At 43.7% G+C, this 23,253-nt stretch overlaps 1 protein-coding gene across 5 annotated transcripts in view; it reads right to left on the bottom strand.

The window, feature by feature from the left end:
- Positions 1-23,253, bottom strand: part of LOC126248450 (single-stranded DNA-binding protein 3) — a 377,126-nt gene that overhangs the window by 227,942 nt on the left and 125,931 nt on the right. For all 5 annotated transcript variants that reach the window (XM_049949437.1, XM_049949439.1, XM_049949440.1 and 2 more), the window contains exon 4: positions 13,868-13,952. In XM_049949437.1, coding sequence (XP_049805394.1) covers positions 13,868-13,952 — 85 coding nt within the window. The remainder of the gene's footprint in view (positions 1-13,867; positions 13,953-23,253) is intronic.

Below are 23,253 nucleotides of genomic sequence, written 5' to 3'. Positions count from 1 at the left end.
CCCTCAGAGCTACCCATTCTTCTTCTACTGTATTTCTTTCCCCCATTCCTGTCAATTTTTCCCTTATGCTCTCCCTGAAACTCTGTACAACCTCTGGTTTAGTCAGTTTATCCAGGTCCCATCTCCTTAAATTCCCACCATTTTGCAGTTTCTTCAGTTTCAATCTGCAGTTCATAACCAATAGATTGTGGTCAGAGTCCACATCTGCCCCTGGAAATGTCTTACAATTTAAAACGTGGTTCCTAAATCTCTGTCTTACCATTATATAATCTATCTGATGCCTTTTAGTATCTCCAGGATTCTTCCGGGTATACAACCTTCTTCTATGATTCTTGAACCAAGTGTTAGCTATGATAAAGTCATGCTCTGTGCAAAATTCTACAAGGCGGCTTCCTCTTTCATTTCTTCCCCCCAATCCATATTCACCTACTATGTTTCCTTCTCTCCCTTTTCCTACTACCGAATTCCAGTCACCCAAGACTATTAAATTTTCGTCACCCTTCACTATCTGAATAATTTCTTTTATTTCATCATACATTTCTTCAATTTCTTCGTCATCTGCAGAGCTAGTTGGTATATAAACTTGCACTACTGTAGTAGGCATGGGCTTCATATCTATCTTTGCCACAATAATGCGTTCACTATGCTGTTTGTAGTAGCTAACCCGCACTCCTATTTTTTTATTCATTATTAAACCTACTCCTGCATTACCCATATTTGATTTTGTGTTTATAACCCTGTAGTCACCTGACCAGAAGTCTTATTCCTCCTGCCACCAAATTTCACTAATTCCCACTATATCTAACTTTAACCTATCCATTTCCCTTTTTAAATTTTCTAACCTACCTGCCCGATTAAGGGATCTGACATTCCACGCTCCGATCCGTAGAATGCCAGTTTTGTTTCGCCTGATAACGACGTCCTCCTGAGTTGTCCCCGCCCGGAGATCCGAATGGGGGACTATTTTACCTCCGGAATATTGTAACCAAGAGGTCGCCATCATCATTTAATCACACAGTAAAGCTGCATGTCCTCGGGAAAAAATTACGGCTGTAGTTTCCCCTTGCTTTCAGCCGTTCGCAGAACCAGCACAGCAAGGCCGTTTTGGTTAATGTTACAAGGCCAGATCAGTCAATCATCCAGACTGTTGCCCCTGCAACTACTGAAAAGGCTGCTGCCCCTCTTCAGGAACCACATGTTTGTCTGGCCTCTCAACAGATGCCCCTCCGTTGTGGTTGCACCTACGGTACGGCCATCTGTATCGCTGAGGCACGCAAGCCCCCCTCCCCACCAACGTTCATAAAGACTATGAAGTATTTCATCACAATGGGTATAGTCCAACTGTCTTCCAGTCTCCCGTTCAGAATAGCAGAGACAATACCATCAATATAAGAATAAGAAAACCAGTGAAGTATCTATAAAAATGAAAATAGTTTGCCGCGCGGGATTAGACGAGCGGTCTCAGGCGCTGCAGTCATGGACTATGCGGCTGGTCCCGGCGGAGGTTAGAGTCCTCCCTCGGGCATGGGTGTGTGTGTTTGTCCTTAGGGTAATTTAGGTTAAGTAGTGTGTAAGCTTAGGCACTGATGACCTTAGCTGTTAAGTCCCATAAGATTTCACACACATTTTTGAAAATAGTTTCCCATGTTTTGTGAACAAGTTAGCAATCAAATATCACGCTAGGTTTAGCCGAGTTGTCAATGCTCCTGACAGCAACACTTGTTAGGAATATTACTTGCATATTCACTTTATCGGCCGTGGGAATAAAACAAAATTCTAAATAAACGGCGTTTGTGGAAAGGATTGCGTCCCTTTATTTATTGAGGCTGTCGTGTTCGACTTACAGTATCTGGATGAAGATTCAAAGTGGTGCACAGAAAGATAACTTCCTTTGAACGTTCAGATATAGAACAGCAGGACTTGGCCAAATTTTCCATTTAGTGTAATCATTGGCAACAGTGTTTACACGTGGATAGATGTAAGATGATTCCCACTAGAAAGAGAAAGAAGCGTATATTTGGTTACATCTTGAGCACGTCATATCGTAGTATTTAGGGATAGTACTAAGAAGCGATATGCAATTGAACTATCACGTAAAAACAGTATTACTGAAAGCGAATGGAAGACTTAGATTTGTTGAAATTATTCTGGGTAACTGAATATGGTTCAAAATGGCTCTGAGCACTATGGGACTCAACTGCTGAGGTCATTAGTCCCCTAGAACTTAGAACTAGTTAAACCTAACTAACCGAAGGACATCACACACATCCATGCCCGAGGCAGGATTCGAACCTGCGACCGTAGCGGTCTCGCGGCGCCAGACTGCAGCGCCAGAACCGCGCGGCCACTTCGGCCGGCCGGTAACTGAATATCTGTAAAGAAAATGACATACAAGACGCTAGTGAGACCAATTCTAGAATAATGCTTCAGTGTTTGTAGTCCTTACGAAGTGGCATGACAGCACACATAGAAGGAATTCAGAGACTTGCTGGTACGACCGTAACAAGACGGTATAGCCCATACCAAAGTGTAACCGGTATGCTCGAGGAGCTTAACTGGGAATCCTTGGAACAAAGACGAAATAGTTCTCGCGAAATCCTGTAGGGTATATTTAAAGAACTTATATTCGATGAAGACTGTGCTACCAATATGCTACCACCAACGTGTATTTCACGTGGGGATGACGAGAACAAGGTTAAAAGGGATTGCACGGCATACACATGCAATACAGACAAGTCATCCCCTCTCCACCCTCACTCAGTATGCGAATGGAAAAGGGAATAAAGTCGATAATATCGTGCCACCTCCTCCGCCATTCACTGTACACTGGCTTGCAGGGTATGGATGTATGTGTAGGACGCAAAACTGTGCACTCAACAAAACATAAGAACTTACTACTATACGCGAACATTACCAATCAGTTACAACTGGAATCAGTCGACTGAAAAACTACGAATGTAACCATATACCACCTATAGGGATTTGGAAAGAAATGACGACATATGCTCGATAGCAGATAAAGTAGGTGACACTCTTCGGTTATTGGTGGGTTTATTGGGGAATTTTGGTTATACCACAGACTGCATTCAGAAAATTCGTGATACCTATTGTGGAACATTTCTGAAGCGTGTGGGATCCATAACAAATCAGACGAACGGGAGATATCTAACGTATACAAGTTAGGCGTAGCACGAAAAATTACGAGATTGTTTGACTCATGGGAGAGCTCACGGAAAATACGACGAATCTGACTAGGTTTCAAAAAAAGTATCATGTGAGGAATCTAGGAATACACTACAGCTCCCAATGTATCGCTCCCTTGGTGAGCATGTAAATAAGATTAGACTAATTACAGCGCGTACAGAAGCTTTTACACAGACATGCTTTCCACGCTTCATACGTGAATGGAACGGGAAGAAACTCCAATACGTGGTACACTCCGAAGTACCCTCCGCCACGTGCTCCAAGAAGGTTTACGTAGTATGGATGCAGATGCAGAATTTGGACGAAAAGCTTAGATGATGTTTGAGTCTTCCGTAGGAATCTTGAAACGAAATATCCTGGTTCGTGTATCTACAATGATGCAGCTTCCTGTTATTATCTGTGCAGTTCCTATACAAACAATCTACAAGACGACGAAGAAGAACAAAAATGACAGTAAAAAATGTTCAAATGTGTGTGAATTCCTAAGGGACCAAACTGCTGATGTCATCGGTCCCTAGACTTACACACTACTTACACTAACCTGAACTAACTTATGCTAAAAACTACACACGCACACACACACACACACACACACACACACACACACACACACACACACACACATGCCCGAGAGAGGACTCGAACCTCCGGTGGGAAGGGCCGCGCAATCCGCGACTTGGCGCCTCAAACTACACAGCCACTCCGCACTGCAAAATGACAATGACGAACATAAGCCGTATGCGTCACGACCCAAGAATCTCTTCATGTGAAAATACATGTTTCAGTCGAAAAAGGCTCTCGTCCACGTAAAAGATTCGTCTTAAATGAACATTTAGGTTCCCAACACCATATTAATAAACTAAACAGGACATACTGAAAACTCAGAATATCATTATTGACAAACAGTAAGACAATTATCGATTGAAGCAGGGTATCATTTCGCCATAGGCTGTTCACTAATAGCCCTCATCTCGTGGTCGTGCGGTAGCGTTCTCGCTTCCCACGCCCGGGTTCCCGGGTTCGATTCCCGGCGGGGTCAGGGATTTTCTCTGCCTCGTGATGGCTGGGTGTTGTGTGCTGTCCTTAGGTTACTTAGGTTTAAGTAGTTCTAAGTTCTAGGGGACTGATGACCATAGATGTTAAGTCCCATAGTGCTCAGAGCCATTTGAACCATTTTGTTCACTAATAATAAACAATTTTATTTTTATCTGTATAGCCGATTGGCTTCAGCCTTAGCGCTACTGTCGAGTGCACCCATGACGTAACGAACTCTTACAGGACACAATTCAAAAAAATTAAATTTATAATATTAAACTGACTAACATAGTAACATAAAAACAGTTAAGGATCATACGTAATCACATGGATTACAATATCGGTACATTAGGTGCGCGTCAAAACAGTCAAGACTCATTATACGGCAGTTTTCACGTCTCAGAACATAGCAGATGCAAGATTTTGTACACTCGCTACATATTTATCTGTTGTATTCTGAGTCGTTCACACTGATGTACAATCGGTTTGCTTTTATTTTTACGCGCAGCTAGTGTAAGGAATCGTCATCTATGTAACTATGTATGTTACTTCACAGTTTAAATGCTGCGACTCTACAACCAGCTTGGTTTTTTTTTATATTTTATATTTTTTTGAAACGTGTCCCATTTGAGTTCGTTGCTATGTGGGTACTTGAAAATGGCGAAAATGCCGAAACTGATCTGTAGAACAGAATAACAACAAAATTTCTTTTTTCACAGAAATGAGCAATGTTGTACAAAGAGGGAGAATGATACAAGTTGAAGACTCAACGACATCCAGGTCATAGAAATTGAAAATAAACTTTACATCTGAGCGATCTACCGTGCCTCTGTGTCGTCGTACCAGCAGCAGCTTAAACTGAATCTGAGAAACCATACAATACCTACATCAGGATGTCACATAGATACTTAAAATCTGTTCCATCAGAATGTGAGTCAAGTCGCTCAATAAATGCTCCAACTCTGACTAGATGTTTATGGGATGCAGGTTGTGAAACTTGGAAGGGGTGGAGGTTATAATCTTAGCCACCATTCATCCCCTTAGAAACGCCCAACAATAGTTAACGAAAACAATACTTTTTGTCGAGAACGTTCTTCATACCTCACCAGCTGCGGTCATTTAATCTCCAAACTGAGATTAATGACCTCAAATGTGGGACACTGGAATTGTTTCTCAAGGCTGCTAAAAGTTTCCTTGTAGTGAATTGCGAATTGTGTTACCCCTGCTACAATGTTACTTGAATTTACCTTTCCAGTTGTTGTCTTTTTTCAGCGGCGTATTTTATTCGCCACAATTACAATTTCTTGAAGTATGTCTGCGCCGGCCACTGTGACCGAGCGGTTCTAGGCGCTTCAGTCCGGAACCGCGCTGCTCCTGCGGTGGCAGGTTCGAATCCTGCCTCGGGCATGGATGTGTGTGTTGTCCTTAGGTTAATTAGGTTTAAGTAGTTCTAAGTCTAGGGGACTGATGACCTCAGATGTTAAGTCCCATAGTGCTTAGAGCCATTTTGTTATTACAATGAAATGAACACTCTTAGCAGCTAAGGGCATTCATTTCATTGTAACTTCATTCTAAGGAGCTGCATGGTCACCGCTGGTATCTGTTCTTTCGGACATGTCCGAAAGAACAGATACCATCTTAGTATATATACCATTTTGTTATGTCTGCAAAGGACGGTCGTGAGGGTTCGTCACGATCACGATACGTTTCATCACACTACCGCAGCGCTGAGCTCACAGTTTGACGACAGCTACCATATATGACAACCATATCCACTTTTTTGACTGTCATATATAAATTGTGAAAGTCTGAATAGCCCTCACGAGTAAGTTATCTGAACGCCACAGCAGAGAGCATTTTGATGGGCTTCACGCGGGCAGGTAAACACACCAGCCGTACAGTAGGGCACATGTTTGTGAGGAGTCCTGACGGACGAACAGTGGTTTCTGCCGTTGTCATCTTGTTTGTATTTGGTTAACTTCCACCCATGTTATGTCACTGAGATCCTCTCCGAAGGCTCTTTCCAATTCTACATAAAGTACATACTTCCATTAAAATTAAAACAAACTATATCTGTGTAATAATTATGCAACTTTAATGGCTAAATAGTACTTGGCATACTTGAGAAAAATTCGCCATACTGCTCGCTTTAGCTTACCAAGAACCCCACATTGATGTATCTATACGTTCCGGCTGTGTTTGAGGTCTTACTGGCCTTCCCTTGTAGAGATGAATAAGACAGCGAACAAATTTACAACCGACCCAACGATGGAAACAAGTCCAATTAATATATTTAAGAAGTTTGAAAGACTGTTTGGTGGAACTTTAATTAAACTGACAATACAACAAAATGAACAACAAAAACGGGCTCGAATGTCTAGCAAGACAAATTGATAACGGTGCAAACGTAACAGATATCCCGCTCCATCGCTTCTGTGTGAAATCAGTGCAGCTAGAGAAGAATTGTGGGTTCCAAAAATTTACGGTTTTATGGATTAATTCCACGAAACAAACAGCAATTAACATAAAGTACACTGCCTAACAACAAAAGTGAGGGACCCAGAAGGGGAGGATGAAATTCCAAGGATTGAGAGGCTTTGTGATGTCATTTCAGTTATTACAATAGCAAGTCAAATTTACATAGAACTTTGTAATACGAGCCTACTTATCTGCATGACGTTGCATCCCCTTATGACCTGGATGCCTGCACGGATTCTGTTAGAAAGGGTATCACAGCCGCTGTATCCTCTCCTGAGGCAAGTCGCCCCAAGCTGTTTTAACTGGTCCTTGATATTCTGCATACTGGCAGGGACACGTCTGCAGATCTTGCTAGCCACGAGAGAATCTTATCATCACGCAAACAGTTCACAGACACACGCGCCTTTTATTGACGAGCATTGTCCTGCTGAAAAATAGCACCACTATACTGTCGCATGAGAAAGCAGTATGTCCATGACGTATCGTTTTCTCGTCAGAGTTCCCACAATCACAACCAGCCGTGACCTAAGTCATATCTGATGGCTCCCAACACCATGACGCCAGGAGCAACACGTTGGAAAAATGGGACCTCTCCCCAGGTGGCTGCCGCTCACGCCGACAATCATGCCGGGTAGTAAAGAACCGAGATTTACCGTCGAACACGCTGTTACACCATCAGCAGTCCATGCTTCCCACTCACGGCAGCACACCAGGCGCAACCGTTTGTGGTGTTGTGTAGACAGCCTACGCGTGGGACGGTAATCCCATATTCCGGCTGCTCGTAGGTCTGCGACTAATGGTATGCGATGACAATATTACAAAAAGTCCATTACGTTTTCTCGGATGGCAGATGCACATGTGAAGGCGTTACGATGTGCTTGAGCACAGTACGGCGAACCGCTCCTGGTGGCCAGACGTAGTCGACCGTTACCTTAACGACAGATATACGCGTCCTCCCTTTGCCTTGCAGTCCAATATCAGTCCATGTCACATCCGAATGCCCTACAAATCTGCGTACTGCACGATTCAGCCAGCGGACCAAATGGAGACTCGCAATGATGCACCTTTCAGACTATGCCAGGTGCTGATAATGCTGTCTCACAGAAGTACAGTGACATCTCCGCGCACTTCACAGTGATCACTTAATACCTGACACTGTTCGCACCCCTTATATCGACTACCAGGCCTGGTAACAGCATCAGACGGAGACAAAAACGCGAAAGAAAAAAACACCAAACACGAACAGAAAACACCAAACGCGAAGAAAATTAACGCACTCTGGTGGTCGTTCTACCTGTCACAGAAAATAGCAACTGTTGAATCATTTACACACTCGCCCATGGTGTGTACATGTACGAAATGCCATTGACATCCGACCATGTTCTCACGGTGCTTCACATTTTTTGGGTTAGGCAGTGTATGATCGATATTCTAGTTGTGGAAACATCTTTCACAAACGCTTCAAATAAGATGCGTAAAAATTTTTCTTTTGTTATCTTTGACCAGAGGCGCCAACGCTAATTAACCGAAATTGTGTCCCAACTTGGAATTCAAAGTCATTTCTTTGTTGCATTGTGTATTTTAGAGAATCTGTGGTATAGACCAGTGTTTTTCAGTCTTTAGTATTCGCGTCCCACTTTTCAGTCATAATTCTCATCGCACCCCCACACCCCTTTTTGGTTAAAATGGCTCTGAGCACTATGGGACTTAACATCTGAGGTCATCAGTCCCCTAGAGCTTAGAACTACTTAAACCTAACTAACCTAAGGACATCACACACATCCATGCCCGAAGCAGGATTCGAACCTGCGACCGTAGCGGTCGCGCGGTTCCAGACTGAATCGCCTAGAACCGCTTGGCCACATCGGCCGGCGCCACACCCCTTTTCCTCGTATTATAGCTATATACATACGACGCTGAATGTAGAAATTTACAAACCTTACTGTTGTGTCGATTCCCTAAGGTCTCGACACAATGAGTGGCTAGGTGCACGCGAAACTAACGCAGACGGGCGTAAATTCTGAAACAGGAGACTGGATGAAAACTATAAAGAAAAGAAGAGAGATTTTAATATACTTAACTTTAATGTAGTCTTGTTCTTGTTGAAATACATCTCTTGCATAGTAGTAAGCAATTAGCAATGATACACATGGCGCCTTGCTAGGTAGTAGCGATGGACTAGCTGAAGGCTATTTAATCTGTCTCTCGGCAAATGAGAGGAATACTTGGTAGGTCTAGTCGCAAGCTATGTCGTCCGTACAACTGGGGCGAGGTCATGTCCGTGTCTTGTGACCTGCCCTGTGGTGGCGCTAGGATTGCGAGTACACAGTGGCGACACGCGGGTCCGACATGTACTACAGGACCGCGGCCGATTTAAGTTACCACCTAGCAAGTGTGGTGTCTAGCGGTGACACCACACTTACAAATTACCAAAAATAAGTAAAATTTTTGCTGTTTCGCAACACCGATCGGCTACATTGACAAAACTAGAATATGTGGCCATCTATCGCTACCTGTCTGACAGGTAGCGGGCAAAAATACTTCCGAAGGTCTCTCAACTGCGTAAGAAGTAGTTTATGAAGACATCACGCCAAGTGGCGAAACCAAAAGACAGTTTAGTAATAAACTGCTCTTTGAATTCTGGGCAGGGGCGGATGAAGAGCTTCCTGTAGTAAAAACAAGAGCGTTTCGCATGCTATTACCATTTTCAACATCCTATCTTTCGCAAAACCAAATTTTCTGCGTTGACTGCTTTGAAGACCAAATATAAATTTCAGCTAAACATATAAAAGAAGTCAGTGCGTCTATTTCTAATATTAAACCCTTCTTCGAAAAACTTTACTCTGCAAGCCAGGGCCAAGGAAGTTATTATTAATTAAAAACTTGTTTTTAACTTGATACTGAATCGTAAATTATTAAACGCGGTTTGTAGTACTGCTACAGTCCCATTTATAAACGCATTATATCAGTGTAAACGTAAATTTTGGTTTTTGTTGTGTCAGAATATATTTTTTCTTTAGCTAGCGCACCCATTCATTGTTATCACGCCACCACCCCACCCCTCCCCTCCCCTAATCACCAAGGACCCCACCCTCCCCCACAGACAGAATCGCTGTTCTAGATTAGTAGCACTTACACGACACCAACACATTTCGTTACAGAGGACTTGCCTGTTGTGCGCAACTATAGGATATGATTGCGCAATCTGCAGTAAAGCAGGTCATTCCGTTATCACAGTCACAACGGAAAGATTAGTTACGCCGCGTGTTTCTGTAAGTCCGACGGCAAACATTTCGCAGCGAAGTACACAGTTCCTTGTCTCTCACCGAACGAGGTTCATATCTCTGCGCCATCAGTATGATTCAGGTTTTCCTTGATTTTATGTATCTCTCTAGGCGAACGCCGAGACATTTCACCCGATATGGTGAAGGTCGATTCTTTCCAGCACTTTTCCCGCATATGAGTTAGTGCTACAACGTATGTCCTTGGCGATGAAGACCAAGTTGAACGGTAATCGTCTATCCGTCAGTTCGTCCACGTCTACAGGCGACTCGTTTTTCTAATTAATATTGGAAAAACAAATAGGTCGAAGTGGGATACACAAATTTTTCTGTGGCTATTAAAAACAATGTGTTATTGCGAGGTTAAGCCAAGTTCCCTCCCTCCCCCCCCCCCCCCCCCCCGCACACACACACACAATTACAGAGCTTCCACCAGCTTGAACAGTCCCCTGCTGACATGCAGGGTCCATGGATTCATGGAGGTTGTCTCCATACCCGTACGTGTCCATCCGCTCGATACCATTTGAAACAAGACTCGTCCGACCAGGCAACATGTTTCCAGTCGTCAACAGTCCACTGTCGGTGTTGACGGGCCCAGACGAGGCTTAAAGTTGTGTCGTGAAGTCATCAATGGTACACGAGTGGGCCTTCGGGTCCGAAAGCCCATAACGATGATGTTTCGTTGAATGGTTCGCTCGCTGACACTTGCTGATGGCCCAGGATTGAAATCTGCAGCAATCTGCGAAAGGGTTGCAGTTCTGTCACGTTGAACGATACTCTTTAATCGTCGCTGGTCCCGTTCTTGCAGGCTCTTTTTACGGCCGCAGCGATGTCGGAGATTTGATGTTTTACCACATTCCTGATATTCACGTACTCTCTTGAACTGGTCATAAGGGAAAATAACCCACTTCATCGTTCGCGCGCCGACTGTAGTAGCACGTTCAAACTCACTTAAATCTTGATAACCTGCCATTGTAGCAGCAGTAACCGATCTAACAACTGCGCCAGACACTTGTCTTATGTAGGCGTTGCCGACCGCAGCGCTGTGTTCTGTCTGTTTCCGTATCTCTGTATTTGAATACGCATGCCCATACCAGTTTCTTTGGCGTTTCAGTGTAGATTATACTTACAAATCTGAGTGTGACCGCTCGTTGCCCTTTTCCCGGAGAAGGTCAAGGATCTGAGCTAAGTCAGAGTAGGGAAACATGATCTGGACAAATTTATCTCACACGCCTGTATTAGGGAGGTTATGAACAGTTTTCTATGGGAATCGTCAAGATCTAAATGCAGAGAATACAAAAACACTCTGCTCTCCCCTCTATTACATCACTTGCAACAATCGCAAGGATAATACTCGGGAAGATCCGACATCTTTGAACTGGAGAGAAGCTCTTTCTATTCTTCCGGACGGACTCAATGAATAAAAATCAGCGGAAGCCAACGGCACGTTCTCCTGCCTCATACGTAACTATTGCATATATTGATTCAGTTCCAGGTCAGAAGGTACTGACGGACTGATTATCCTCAGATTATAAAAGTTCACTGAGTTGAATTTTTGGTTCAAATGACTGAGCACTATGGGACTTAACTTCTGAGGTCATCAGTCCCCTAGAACTTAGAACTACTCAAACCTAAGGACATCACAGACTGTAGCGCCTAGAACCGCTCGGCCACTCCGGCCGGCCAGTTGACTTTTAGGCTGGCCGCTCAAGCTCTGGTAGGATAAGGCTGGTTTTGAGGAACCATGCCAGAATTTTCCTGAAATTATTTGAGAAAACCAGGGAAAATATAACCGGAGGGCATTTGAATCTAGCTTGTTTCGAATATGAGTAACGTGTCTTACATCACTGATCTTCGTCTTTCTGCTTAATCAGTTTCATTTCCGCCACTCAAACATTGGAGTCATTTACATTAAGTGTTTCGTTAACAAAAGTCCATCACTAACAATATCCTTGTTGCACTGAATTTTAGATTAAAAAGCTAGGTTCATTCCTCTCTGATTCTTTGGAGCAACGAATACTCATCTAAGGTAGAATACGTACAAGTATCGCAATTTTAATTCGACATCATGCTTATTTTTAAGAATCTGTGCTTGGGAGTAACAGAAATGTGGAATTCACGCGCTGTTAAGCATGATGTTATTGATGCTTCACGTGAGTGTGTACTACGGAAACAGTCACTATGTTTCAAATACTATTAAGCCATGACACTACTGTCATTATGTCGCAGCTACATCGTCAAAATATATAGTGGCATAAACAGATTTAAACCCAACAAATCACAGAACCCCTACGTTAAGCTATTTCATAAATAAGATCCGCTCGTCTGATAACCTAAAACGCATCTTCCACAATATTTTTAAGTTTCAAAGCTGAGGCACATCGCACTTACGAATATCCCTATGTATAAAAATTTATAGGAAAGCATACAGACTGATATAACTTCGCGGCAGTTTATATTCACTTTGAAGACTATCTCATGTGGAGTGAGGGCAATTTTGTAATGCAATGCAAGTTTTTTAACACATTGGGTCTCTCCCGAAAAACGTACCACGAGAGAAGCAACTACACTGGTTTCCTTTGCATAATATTACGCATACAAGACGAAGGAACTTTCAGGTTTACGTCATGTCGACGAAGATGTCTTAGGTATCGAGTACACATTCGATTAGGAGAAGGACGTTTGTTTTAAGTGACTTCAGGGAAGAACGAAAAACCTAAATCTGGCCAGCCGTTCTCAAGACTGCGAGACCAGCGTGCTAACGTCTGCGCCACCTCACTGCGCATGCGAGTGTGGTAACAAAATCCAGATTAGTACCGTGACGAATAAACATTCTAAGAGTAACATGGAACAAGTGATTAGGTGTGATTTTATTTCGGAAGACTGTAAAAATTATTCTAGTTTTGTGTCAAGAAACTACGTGGTATCATTCACACGCTGACACGATATGTAAGACATTCAAAGACAATTAAAACCAAACATTTATTCTAACTGTTATTCTCTGCATTGCCACGAAGCATCTGTTCCGACGAAGCAAGCTAAAAATTGAAGCTACAGATAGGAAATATTAGTTTCAGAATAATAAAATCTAAAAACCCGGCCAGAAAGTCGTGTGTGTTAAAAGTGCCGCTTCTTGGACGAATCTGGCAGGCGAATTAACGCTGAGGGTTGGTGTGCCAGCCAGCGTAGATGTTGTTACGCAATTTCCCCACATCCAACTAGGTGAATATCAGCTGGTACCCAAGTCCCACCTCAGTTGCAGGATTCGTAAACGATTTACAAAACTAACTTTCACTTTCACATGAATGACGCTACAGGCTGACACTTGCAGTATACACATTCCGTCCCGGAGGTAACGGTGTGGCGACAGGAAGGGCATCCGGCCATTCTTTAAATGAATCATGCCAAATTCGTTAATAACCATACCGACCCTGCGCCACTGCGGGGCTACGGTGCAAGAAAAAGAAGATACTTATATCGAAAGCAAAATGAATTAGCAGTACCGAACATGGAGCCCTAGAAGAACCTATTGCCGCTTTAAGCAGCAACTTCTTAACATACATACTTACAGCAATGAATGCAAGTTATTCTACTATTAGCCGAGAGGTCTAAGGCGCCTTGCCACGATTCGCGCGGCTCCCCAAGTCGGAGGTTCGAGTACTCCCTCGTGCATGTGTGCGCGCGCGCATGTGTGTGTGTGTGTGTGTGTGTGTGTGTGTGTGTGTGTGTGTGTGTGTGTTGTCCTTAGCGCAACTTAGTTTAAGTTAGAATAAGTAGTGTGTAAGCCTTGGGACCGGTGACCTCAGCAGTTGGTCCCATAGGAACTTACCACAAAAAAATTCTTATATTTACTACCAAGGAATACTTACATAGTCATGGAACGCCTTCGCTTCGCTGGAATGCTCGCAAGTATCCCTCCGTTCTGGCGCCGCACAATACAGATCCCAAAATACACTGTAACAAAGAGAAACATTTCAGAATCATCATTCCATCCATCAGTATGAGTATGAGTAGACCGTATTACTCTAAAATTTAGTTTTTATTATGACGGAAGATGTCTGTAGTAATTCTGTTGAAGATACCAACAGACCTCATGTAAACGAAATGGAATACGAGAGACAATGAACCCGAGGGGAAATATGAAATATATTCGATTCCCACTCCTGCCTACCTGGTAAAATACTTGTGTTTTCCTCAATGGTTGCGACTGAGTGTCGAGATGGCTTTTTTTTTTTTTTAAGAAAAGTCGCAAGGAATTAGTTCTCGTTCCTCTTTAGTCGGAGAAACTATCCAAATTTGCTTCGCGAGGCGTCGAACAGCAAAATCATGACCTACAAAACAGCAACAGATCAAAATTCCACTAGGTTTCTCGTAATATGCTTCCATCACAAGAACGAGCGATGCATGACCTAGAACTCTTTAAACTTCAAATTGACAAAGTCCAAAATTCTCTGTCAGGAAAATCGAACTTCAAAGGCCTTCACGGGAAACAGAAGAAAATAAGACAACATACTCGTGAGGGAAATTAGAGAAACATTGCATGCGATCTCAACATACTGTTAATTGCTGAAATTGATTCGACATCACACACGAGAAATATAAAATGAATGAAATCGTTCTTTGACTTCCACTATCTTAATAAGAAAACGTGTGGTCACAAAATACTGCTTCAGGCAAGCAAATATGAAGTTTATATTTAAATCAAACAACGGCACTAGAACAGTATATCGTAGATTTACTTCTTCGTTAGTTAGTATGTAAACAACTGGTGTTCCCGTGGAACCTAGTAAGTACATCCAAGTGTGAAGGCGCCTTTCATCCTAATTGTGAATTAAGAGCAGCAAGAATGTGATAGATTAACTAATTAAGAACTGATTGTGAGTTTACAAATAAGTGAAGCACCAAATCCTGTCTGAAGCTACTTGTGTATGATATTTCTGGAGACCAAAAACCTGATATGTAGGAATCAACATGGGTTCCGAAAACAACGATCATGTGAAATCCAGCTCTGTTCGTCCACGAGACCCAGAAATCAATGAACAGAGACGCCTAGGCAGTTCAAAAATGGTTCAAATGGCTCTGAGCACTATGGGACTCAACTGCTGAGGTCATAAGTCTCCTAGAACTTAGAACTACTTAAACCTAACTAACCTAAGGACAACACACACATCCATGCCCGAGGCAGGATTCGAACCTGCGACTGTAGCGGTCGCGCGGTTCCAGACTGTAGCGCCAGAACCGCTCGCCTAGGCAATTGCCGTGTTACTTGACTTCCGGAAGGCATTCGATACAGTCCCGTACTGCCGCCTAATAAACAAAATACAGGTGTGTGGAGTATCAGAACAACTGTGTGACTGGGCTGAAGAGTTTCTAACTGACAGAACACAGCTTGTTATTCTCAACGGCCACAAGTCTTCAGACGTAAAAGTTACTTCCGGCGCGTCCCAGTACAGTGTTATACGGCCATTACTTTTCACAATACGCCTTATGAATAAGGTCGATAATGCTCTGAAATTATACGTATAATACTCAAGACATACCGTCTGATATTTAATTGATACTAGGTACAGCAGGCGGTGCCTTGCTTCTGAAGTTCCTTAATTCTGATAACAGTGTATCTCAATGCGTTTCGTCACCCATCTCGTTGGCCAGCCTGGATAGTTTCCTTACAGTATTCCAACTGTCACCAAACCTCATCATGTCGTGTACCGCAGTTTCGAGTTAATATCGTGCAACAAAAGTAAACGCGAAATTTCTGACTACAATAGTTGAGAAGTATTGAGTAAAACTTAAGTATCAATTGTAGTCGAGCACTATTCATTTCGAGAAATATGGAAAGCATTGCACCTGAAACTATCTAAGGACTGAGTTCCTGCCCTGACCTCCTTTAATGGAAAGGATTTTAACGTTTCTCAATGGTGCAGCCCTTGTCACCTTGTCATATTCGTTATTTATGTGGCAGTAAGAATTATCTGGACGTGGATAAGGAAGATCCTTTTTCATGGGTACTCGCTACTACAGAAGAACTACTTTATAACGATACAGGAGTATAGCCGTATTATAGGCCTACGAATCATAAATGCCTTACTGTCTACACTACATGAACACACAATTTAAAATCTGCCTACTAATCCACAACACCTAATTAATTCTCAGGAGCACCTAATTTTCCCTATCAACGTAACTAGCGAGCGACTTCGCGCAATTGTTATGATCTCTTATTTGGATGAAAATCCCCGTCCGCCAGTCCCGAGTTGCCCGTCCTACACAACTGCTCCGGAACCCTGAAGACTTAATAGACGATTCACAAATTACAAAATTATGTAAGTGTATCTCTCCACTTTCGCACCAGTTCATATAAGGCTTCTAAAGGCCACCGATTCCTTGCTGGATCCGCGCACGTTAATTCACCTGTCCCACAGAATCAGCACCAATATCACTCAAAATTCTCTCTCCATAAACTGCGAAAATCGAGGCTGAGTATATGCGAGCTTCTATATTTCCCCCATAGTAAACTGATCACAGGGTGCATTTCACCGTGAGCAGATTTTGAGATTGCAGCCGTCAGTCCAAACATTCTGTAACACTAGGTACAACGACGTAGCGACCCTCGGGTTACAAGATGAGTACGGAAGCACGCTGCGTCTTTGCGTACAAAGTAGATTGAAGCCTAAGGTCGACTACATCATTGCAATCGCATCACAAACTCGGACTGAGCAAGGATTAGTAATGAAAATGGCAATCGTTTTGAAAAATGAATCCATAATGGGCATTGATTCATGAGGTTCAGAGAAATCATGGAAAACCGTACACTGCATGGCGAATTATATATTTTAACCCGGGTCTTAACGAGCCCTTTGTAACAAAACCCAACTCTCTGTGTATATTTACATACATCAAATGTTACTACAATTCCTGTTTCCCATGTACTAAATAACTCAAGTTACTTTCCGAACTGCCCTTCGTGCTTCTCGCCGATGGTAGTTACACGAGAACACAAGACGTCTCTACAATTAGGTTTCTACGGTATGAGCACTTAACCACTCCTATACGACGTGTATAACACAGTTGGCCGAATTATTCGTCTATACTGTATATAATATAATACGAGGGTTGGAACTTTAATAGTGGCAACTATTTATTTACAACTCGTACAAAATAGATAGGCGTTTCAAAGTTTTCCTAACCTTCAAAGTAGGCACCAGCATAGTGTATAGCCCGTTGCCAGAGATGTGGAAGTCGTACGATACTCTTAGCAGTGCCTGTTGTGTTGTCAGTTCGAGCGGTGCGGTCTGTTGCCCGACGAATTTGTAGCTGTTCTGAAGCGAGTACCGTGAAGTGTTTCCTTCAGTTTAGAAATCAAGTTGAACTCACGATGGCTTAAGTCAGGTGAGTGCAGTAGGTGGTATAGCACTTAGCAGCCCCATCAGTCAAACAAATCAGTAAGAGCTTGCACTGTACGTGCTTTGGCATTGTCCTGCAAAATGATGGTCAGGTCCTGCAGAAAGTGTCATCACTTCTGTCTCTAAGCTGGTCGTAGGTTGTGTTCCAAAAATGAACAGCACAGACAGATGTGATGACACTTTCTGTAGGATCCCATCATTTTGCAGGGCAATGCTCAAGCACGTACAGTGCAAGCTGTCACTGATTTGTTTGACAGATGGGGCTGCTAAGTGCTATACCACCTACTGCACTCCTCTGACTTAAGCCCTCGTGAGTTCAACTCTATTTCTAAACTGAAGGAAACACTTCACAGCATTCGCTTCAGAACTGCTACAAATTCGACGGGCAATAGACCGCGCCGCTCGAGCTGTAACACAACTGGCACTGCTAAGAGTATCGTACGACTTCCACATCTCTTATACACAATGCTGGTGACTACTTTGAAGGCCAGTAAAACTTTTAAACACGCATCTATTGTGTACGAACTGTAAATAAATAGTTGCCACTATTAAAGTTCCAACTCTCGTATTGGTCAGTTGTCGTTCATCCCTGGAAGAAGTCAATTCGTTGAATTATTTTCACTACGCTACGGCGTCAGAGGAAAGCAGTTTAATACTAGTCACACCAATGTGTAGGTAGAAGAAAATCATTATCAACTATAAAAAGATCATCTGCAGAGCGTCTCAATATCTCCTACTGGTCTCCGAACTTCAGGCCGCGAGGGGTAGCAGTGCGGCCTGAGGCGCCGTGTCAGGGTTCGCGCGGCTCCCACCGTCGGAGGTTCGAGTCCTTCCTCCCTCGGGCATGGGGGTGTGTCTTGTCCTTAGCATAAGTTAGTTTAAGTTAGATTAAGTTGTGCGTAAGCCGAAGGATCGATGACCTCAGCTGTTTGGTCCCATAGGAATTTACCAGAAATTTCCCAATTTTCGCCGAACTTCTGAGTCATTTTAGCATCTAGTCGAATTCACATAATCCTACACAGTCTCATGTAAAACAGTCAGGCGAAAAAGCACACCACACCAGCGACCACACCGGTGTGTGATGTCCTTAGGTTAGTTAGGTTTAAGTAGTTCTAAGTTCTAGGGGACTGATGACCACAGCAGTTGAGTCCCATAGTGCTCAGAGGCATTTGAACCATTTGAACCAGCGACCACAGTCTTGGGCCTTAACGCTTTTCGACTGCGCACTGTGACGTCTCTGTGACACCTAGTTGTGTTAGGTTACAGCATTGAACTGATACTCTACGGAGAAGCTATGCTCATAGGAAAGAAACTCCTGGCTTATGCTAACAATAACTTCCGACAAGTGCATGCAGTGTGATGTGATCGAGAGCCAAATCAAGAGGAGCTTGATTTCGTGCGTACCATAGGTCTTCCCGTCTTTAAAAAGGCAGACTGTATTGTCACGTACTCCGACGTAAAATGTAGCGTTGTAGATGAAATTTAAGTGAAAAGAGGACAATGACTGAACGGTACAGCTGAGGTGAACCGAATCGTGGGTAAAAACAGCTATCTGGCAACTTTGAACACTAAGAAGGGTAACAATGTCCGGGAAAGGATGTCGGCAACATCTAAAACCCGTACCTTCCCTTCGCGTCTCCCGTTCCGATTTGTTATTTACATTTACATACATATTTTCCTTCTCAGTAAAATGCCACACATGCCGGAAAGACATCTATGAATAGGTAGATTAGGCAGTAACGTCATACTTTCAGACATACCAGAATTGTTACTTTCGCGCAGTCATGCCAGTCAACGCACATTATTGGTGGTTAATAGGGAATACAAGCTGTGGTACATCAAAAACAGAAAAATAGATGTAACAAAATAATTTGTGATGATGGACGAGTTTCCATGTTCAGGAGCTTCGACAGACTTAGAGTTATGCTAGGGTGGTTTCCACCTGCCATTTAACAAAGTCATTGATCAGAGTACACGCATAGTCCGCATGTTAGTCGGACGTTGTACACATGATAGATATGGTCACATTCACGGATCCATCTTACAGATACAATGATACTGGTCACTCGCTTGTGACCACTTATTTAGACTGTAGACTGGGTGGGCCATGTGATCTCTGTTTGCAACGAAATGTCGCCCCCAACACTAGCTTATACCACTGAGAATTGCTATGTAGCAGGTAGCCGGCGTTCGAGCGTGATGTCTAAACGAAAGTATTTATCAGGAGTATTCTGAGTCGATATTGCAAATAGCTATCCTGTATCCAGAGCTCCTGTAATTACATGTCGGTAGCCAGACGAGGGGCCGCCCGGTTTGAGACGCCATGTCACGGACTGCACGGCCCCTCCCGCCGGAGGTTCGAGTCCTCCCTCGGGCATGGGTGTGTGCGTTGTTCTTAGCTCAAAATGGTTCAAATGGCTCTGAGCACTATGGGACTCAACTTCTGCGGTCATCAGTCCCCTAGAACTTAGAACTACTTAAACCTAACTAACCTAAGGACATCACACACATCCATGCCCGAGGCAGGATTCGAACCTGCGACCGTAGCGGTCTCGCGGTTCCAGACTGCAGCGCCTAGAACCGCACGGCCAATCCGGCCGGCTGTTCTTAGTATAAGTTAGTTTAAGTAGTGCGTAAGTCTAGGGACCGATGACCTCCGCAGTTTGGTCCCTAAGGATTTCATACGCATTTGAAAATTTGAACATCAAGACGAGGAAACGATAAACCGTCGGCTGTGAGAAATTTCACATCTTTAGATTTCATTTTAATAGCTCCGGCCGTGAAACAAACTTCTTTTTTCATTGATTACTTAAAGAAACTGATGTCTCTTCTTACTTGCTCTGCAGGTAATTGCAGAGCCAGATATTAGTCGTTTCCCATGACCTGTGCACATTCCTCAACTAACATTTGAGTGACATACTCTGTACTGCTGATAATACAGTCCAGCATAAACAATACCACTGGCGTCCTGACGACCTTTGACTTCTGGTCTCAATCCCATAGCATTAATGAAATTACGGTTTATTGAAGGACTCCTGGAATTTTCACTCGGTGCCATTCTCTTCATTACATGAACCAACAATACCACTTCATTCTCGGTAACAAAGCTAAGTGTTCACATGCAGATACCTATTGGGTAAAGAAGTTTTATGTGCCATATTGTAAAACACACAGTCTTAATTATATCTGTATGCAGGACGCCTGTGTATTGAGAAAAGGAATAAAAACAGATATCCTCACAGTTTAAGATCTTTAGCGATGATAATAAAAAGAAGAATGAAAATTAATATTTACATTCTAATCCGACGAGGCGATTGGAAGACGGGGGTCACGCTCGGAGAAGAAGATGAGGTACGGCATCAGCCGTATCCTTTCGAAAGAAACCAGCCCCGCATTCGCCTTAATCAGGCACAGTATAGAGCAAGGGGGGCTATCAAAAAGTTTCCTTTAGAAGGCTGTCTAGAGTGGTTATGCCAATCGAACAAAATTGCCGTGAGCATTCAGGCAATCATCCCACCGACGCACCAGGTTGGTAAAACACGGTGCCCTGCTGCGTGAAGTAGTCAGTAACTGCCTGCTACACATTCTCGTCCGACAGGAATCGTCGACACTTCAAGGCATTTTTTAAGAGACCGTAGGCGTGTTAACCGCATGGGGAGACACATCAGGACTACAGAGCGGGTGCTCGAGTGTCTCCCACTAGAGTTGACGTAACTTTTGCCTTGCGACATTTGCCATATGGGGACGTCCGTTATCATGAAGCACAAGCACCCCTTGCTGCATCATTCCACAGCGGTGATTTTCGACATACATGCTGCCCCACACATATTCTTCGTTCCCCGACGAATGTCTACCTGTGGTTCTCCTTCTGCAATGAATAACAGCACGTTAGTCCTGTCTATACTCATTCTGTAATAATGTCGCCGTAGTTCACGTTTCAAATGTGTATGAATTCCGAAGGACCAAACTGCGGAGGTCATCGGTCCCTAGACTTACACAATACTTACACTAACTTAAAATAAGTTATGCTAAGAACAACAATACACACCCATGCCCGAGGGAGGACTTGAACCTCCGGCGGGAGAGGCCGTGCAATCCGTGACATGGCGCCTCAAACCGCGCCGCCACTCCGCGCCGCTTCACGTTTCCGTGCTTACCGCATGCACAACGGAAAGACACGAGTGCTACGCCAATCCCTTGCCTACATGTAGGTCCTTATATACCCACACTAGAGTCACGCTACGTTGCATATACGCTGCAGCATCGCTCTCAAACGGAAAATTTTTGAACGTTCCTTACAAATCGACTCCCATCCCCATTTTCTAGAAACGATTCACTTGAGTTTCGAATTCGCGCGTGAAACTGTCCTCGCCGCATTCGATGACTGTGCACTCGAGCCATGAACAACAGTCGTGATGCCTTGTTTATAATTCTGTGCGAACACGCGACCGCAAGAAACTAAACTGGAAGAAAAAAAATCGCAACACACAGGAGGAGTTGTACGACAAACTGAAGTTGGTAGGCATGTTTCTACATATGAAATAAGTTTATTCAAACTTCGTGCCAGTCGCTAAAAAGTGGCGCCAGTAGCGCCAATTTGAGGATGCTAATCAGGTTTGCTTTAAACACATGTTAACGGTCGGTAGGGAGAGTTACCGCCGAAATTGGACGTGGTGAGTTGCTGTTAGTCAAGAACACCTTTAAGGCGACAAAGACGTCATTATCAACACCTCCTTGGCAGTAACGTAGCCGCTGCATGATTGCTGGCAGCAGGAGAATGTACGGTCTCAAGAAGACGACCACGTGGCACTACCGGAGGGACGACCGTCGTACGTTCACCGTGGGGCTCTGGCGAATCTTACTATATCTGCAGCAGAAATCTAAGCAGCAATTGGCACCACAGTGACAACGAACTGTTACAAATCTGTTACTTCGAGGACAGGTCCCGGCCAGACGCCCTGTGGAGTGTATTCTACTGATTCCAAACCATCGCCAATATGCGACATCAGTGGTGTCAAGTGAGAGCTCCTTGAGGGCAGGGTGGAGGTCTGTTGAGTTTTCTGATGAGAGCTGGTTCTGCCTCGCTGCCAGTGATGGGCGTGTGTTGGTTAGGAGTAGGGAATTTGGGGGGCCTGCAACCAACTTGTCTGCGCGCTAGACACACTATACCTACACATGGATTTATGGTCTGGGGTGCGATTTCGTATGACAGTAGGAACACTCTCGTGGTTATCCCACGCACCCTGGCTGCAAACTTGTACGTCAATCTGGTGATCCCACCTCTTGTGCTGCCATCTATGAACAGCATTCCCGGGAGCAGGGTTTCCAACAGGATAACGCTTGTCGACATATCGCTGTTGTAACCTACCATGCTCTACAGAGTGTCGACATGTTGACTTGGCCTGCTCGATCACCGGATCTCTCTCCAATCGAGCACATATGGGACATCATCGGACAACTCCAGCTTGATCCACAACTAGCATTAACCGTCCTTCTAGTGACTTACGAAGTGCAGCAGGCAAGGAACTCTATCCCACAAACTGATATCTGCAACCTGTACAACATAGTGCATGTACGTTTGCGTGCTTGCATTCAACCGTCTAGTGGTTACACCAGTTATTAATGTACCAGCATTTCACATTTGCAATGGTTTATCTTCAGTTTACGTTAACCTGTGATCTTACAATGTTAATGACGTAAATAAGTTACCTAGATAAATGTAGTCCCGAAATTTCATTAGTCTACGTTAATGATTATTTGATATTGCACTTTTTCCCGTCAGTGTATTTCACCTTTTAATGCCCTATCAGTGTTGATTAGTAGAAACTGAATTTCACCTGCACGTTCATGAA

This window comes from Schistocerca nitens, chromosome 3, assembly GCF_023898315.1.
Source record: "Schistocerca nitens isolate TAMUIC-IGC-003100 chromosome 3, iqSchNite1.1, whole genome shotgun sequence".
Lineage (NCBI taxonomy): Eukaryota > Metazoa > Arthropoda > Insecta > Orthoptera > Acrididae > Schistocerca > Schistocerca nitens.
The sequence above is the reverse complement of the archived record's forward strand: the minus strand, read 5'-3'. Positions and strand labels throughout refer to the sequence as shown.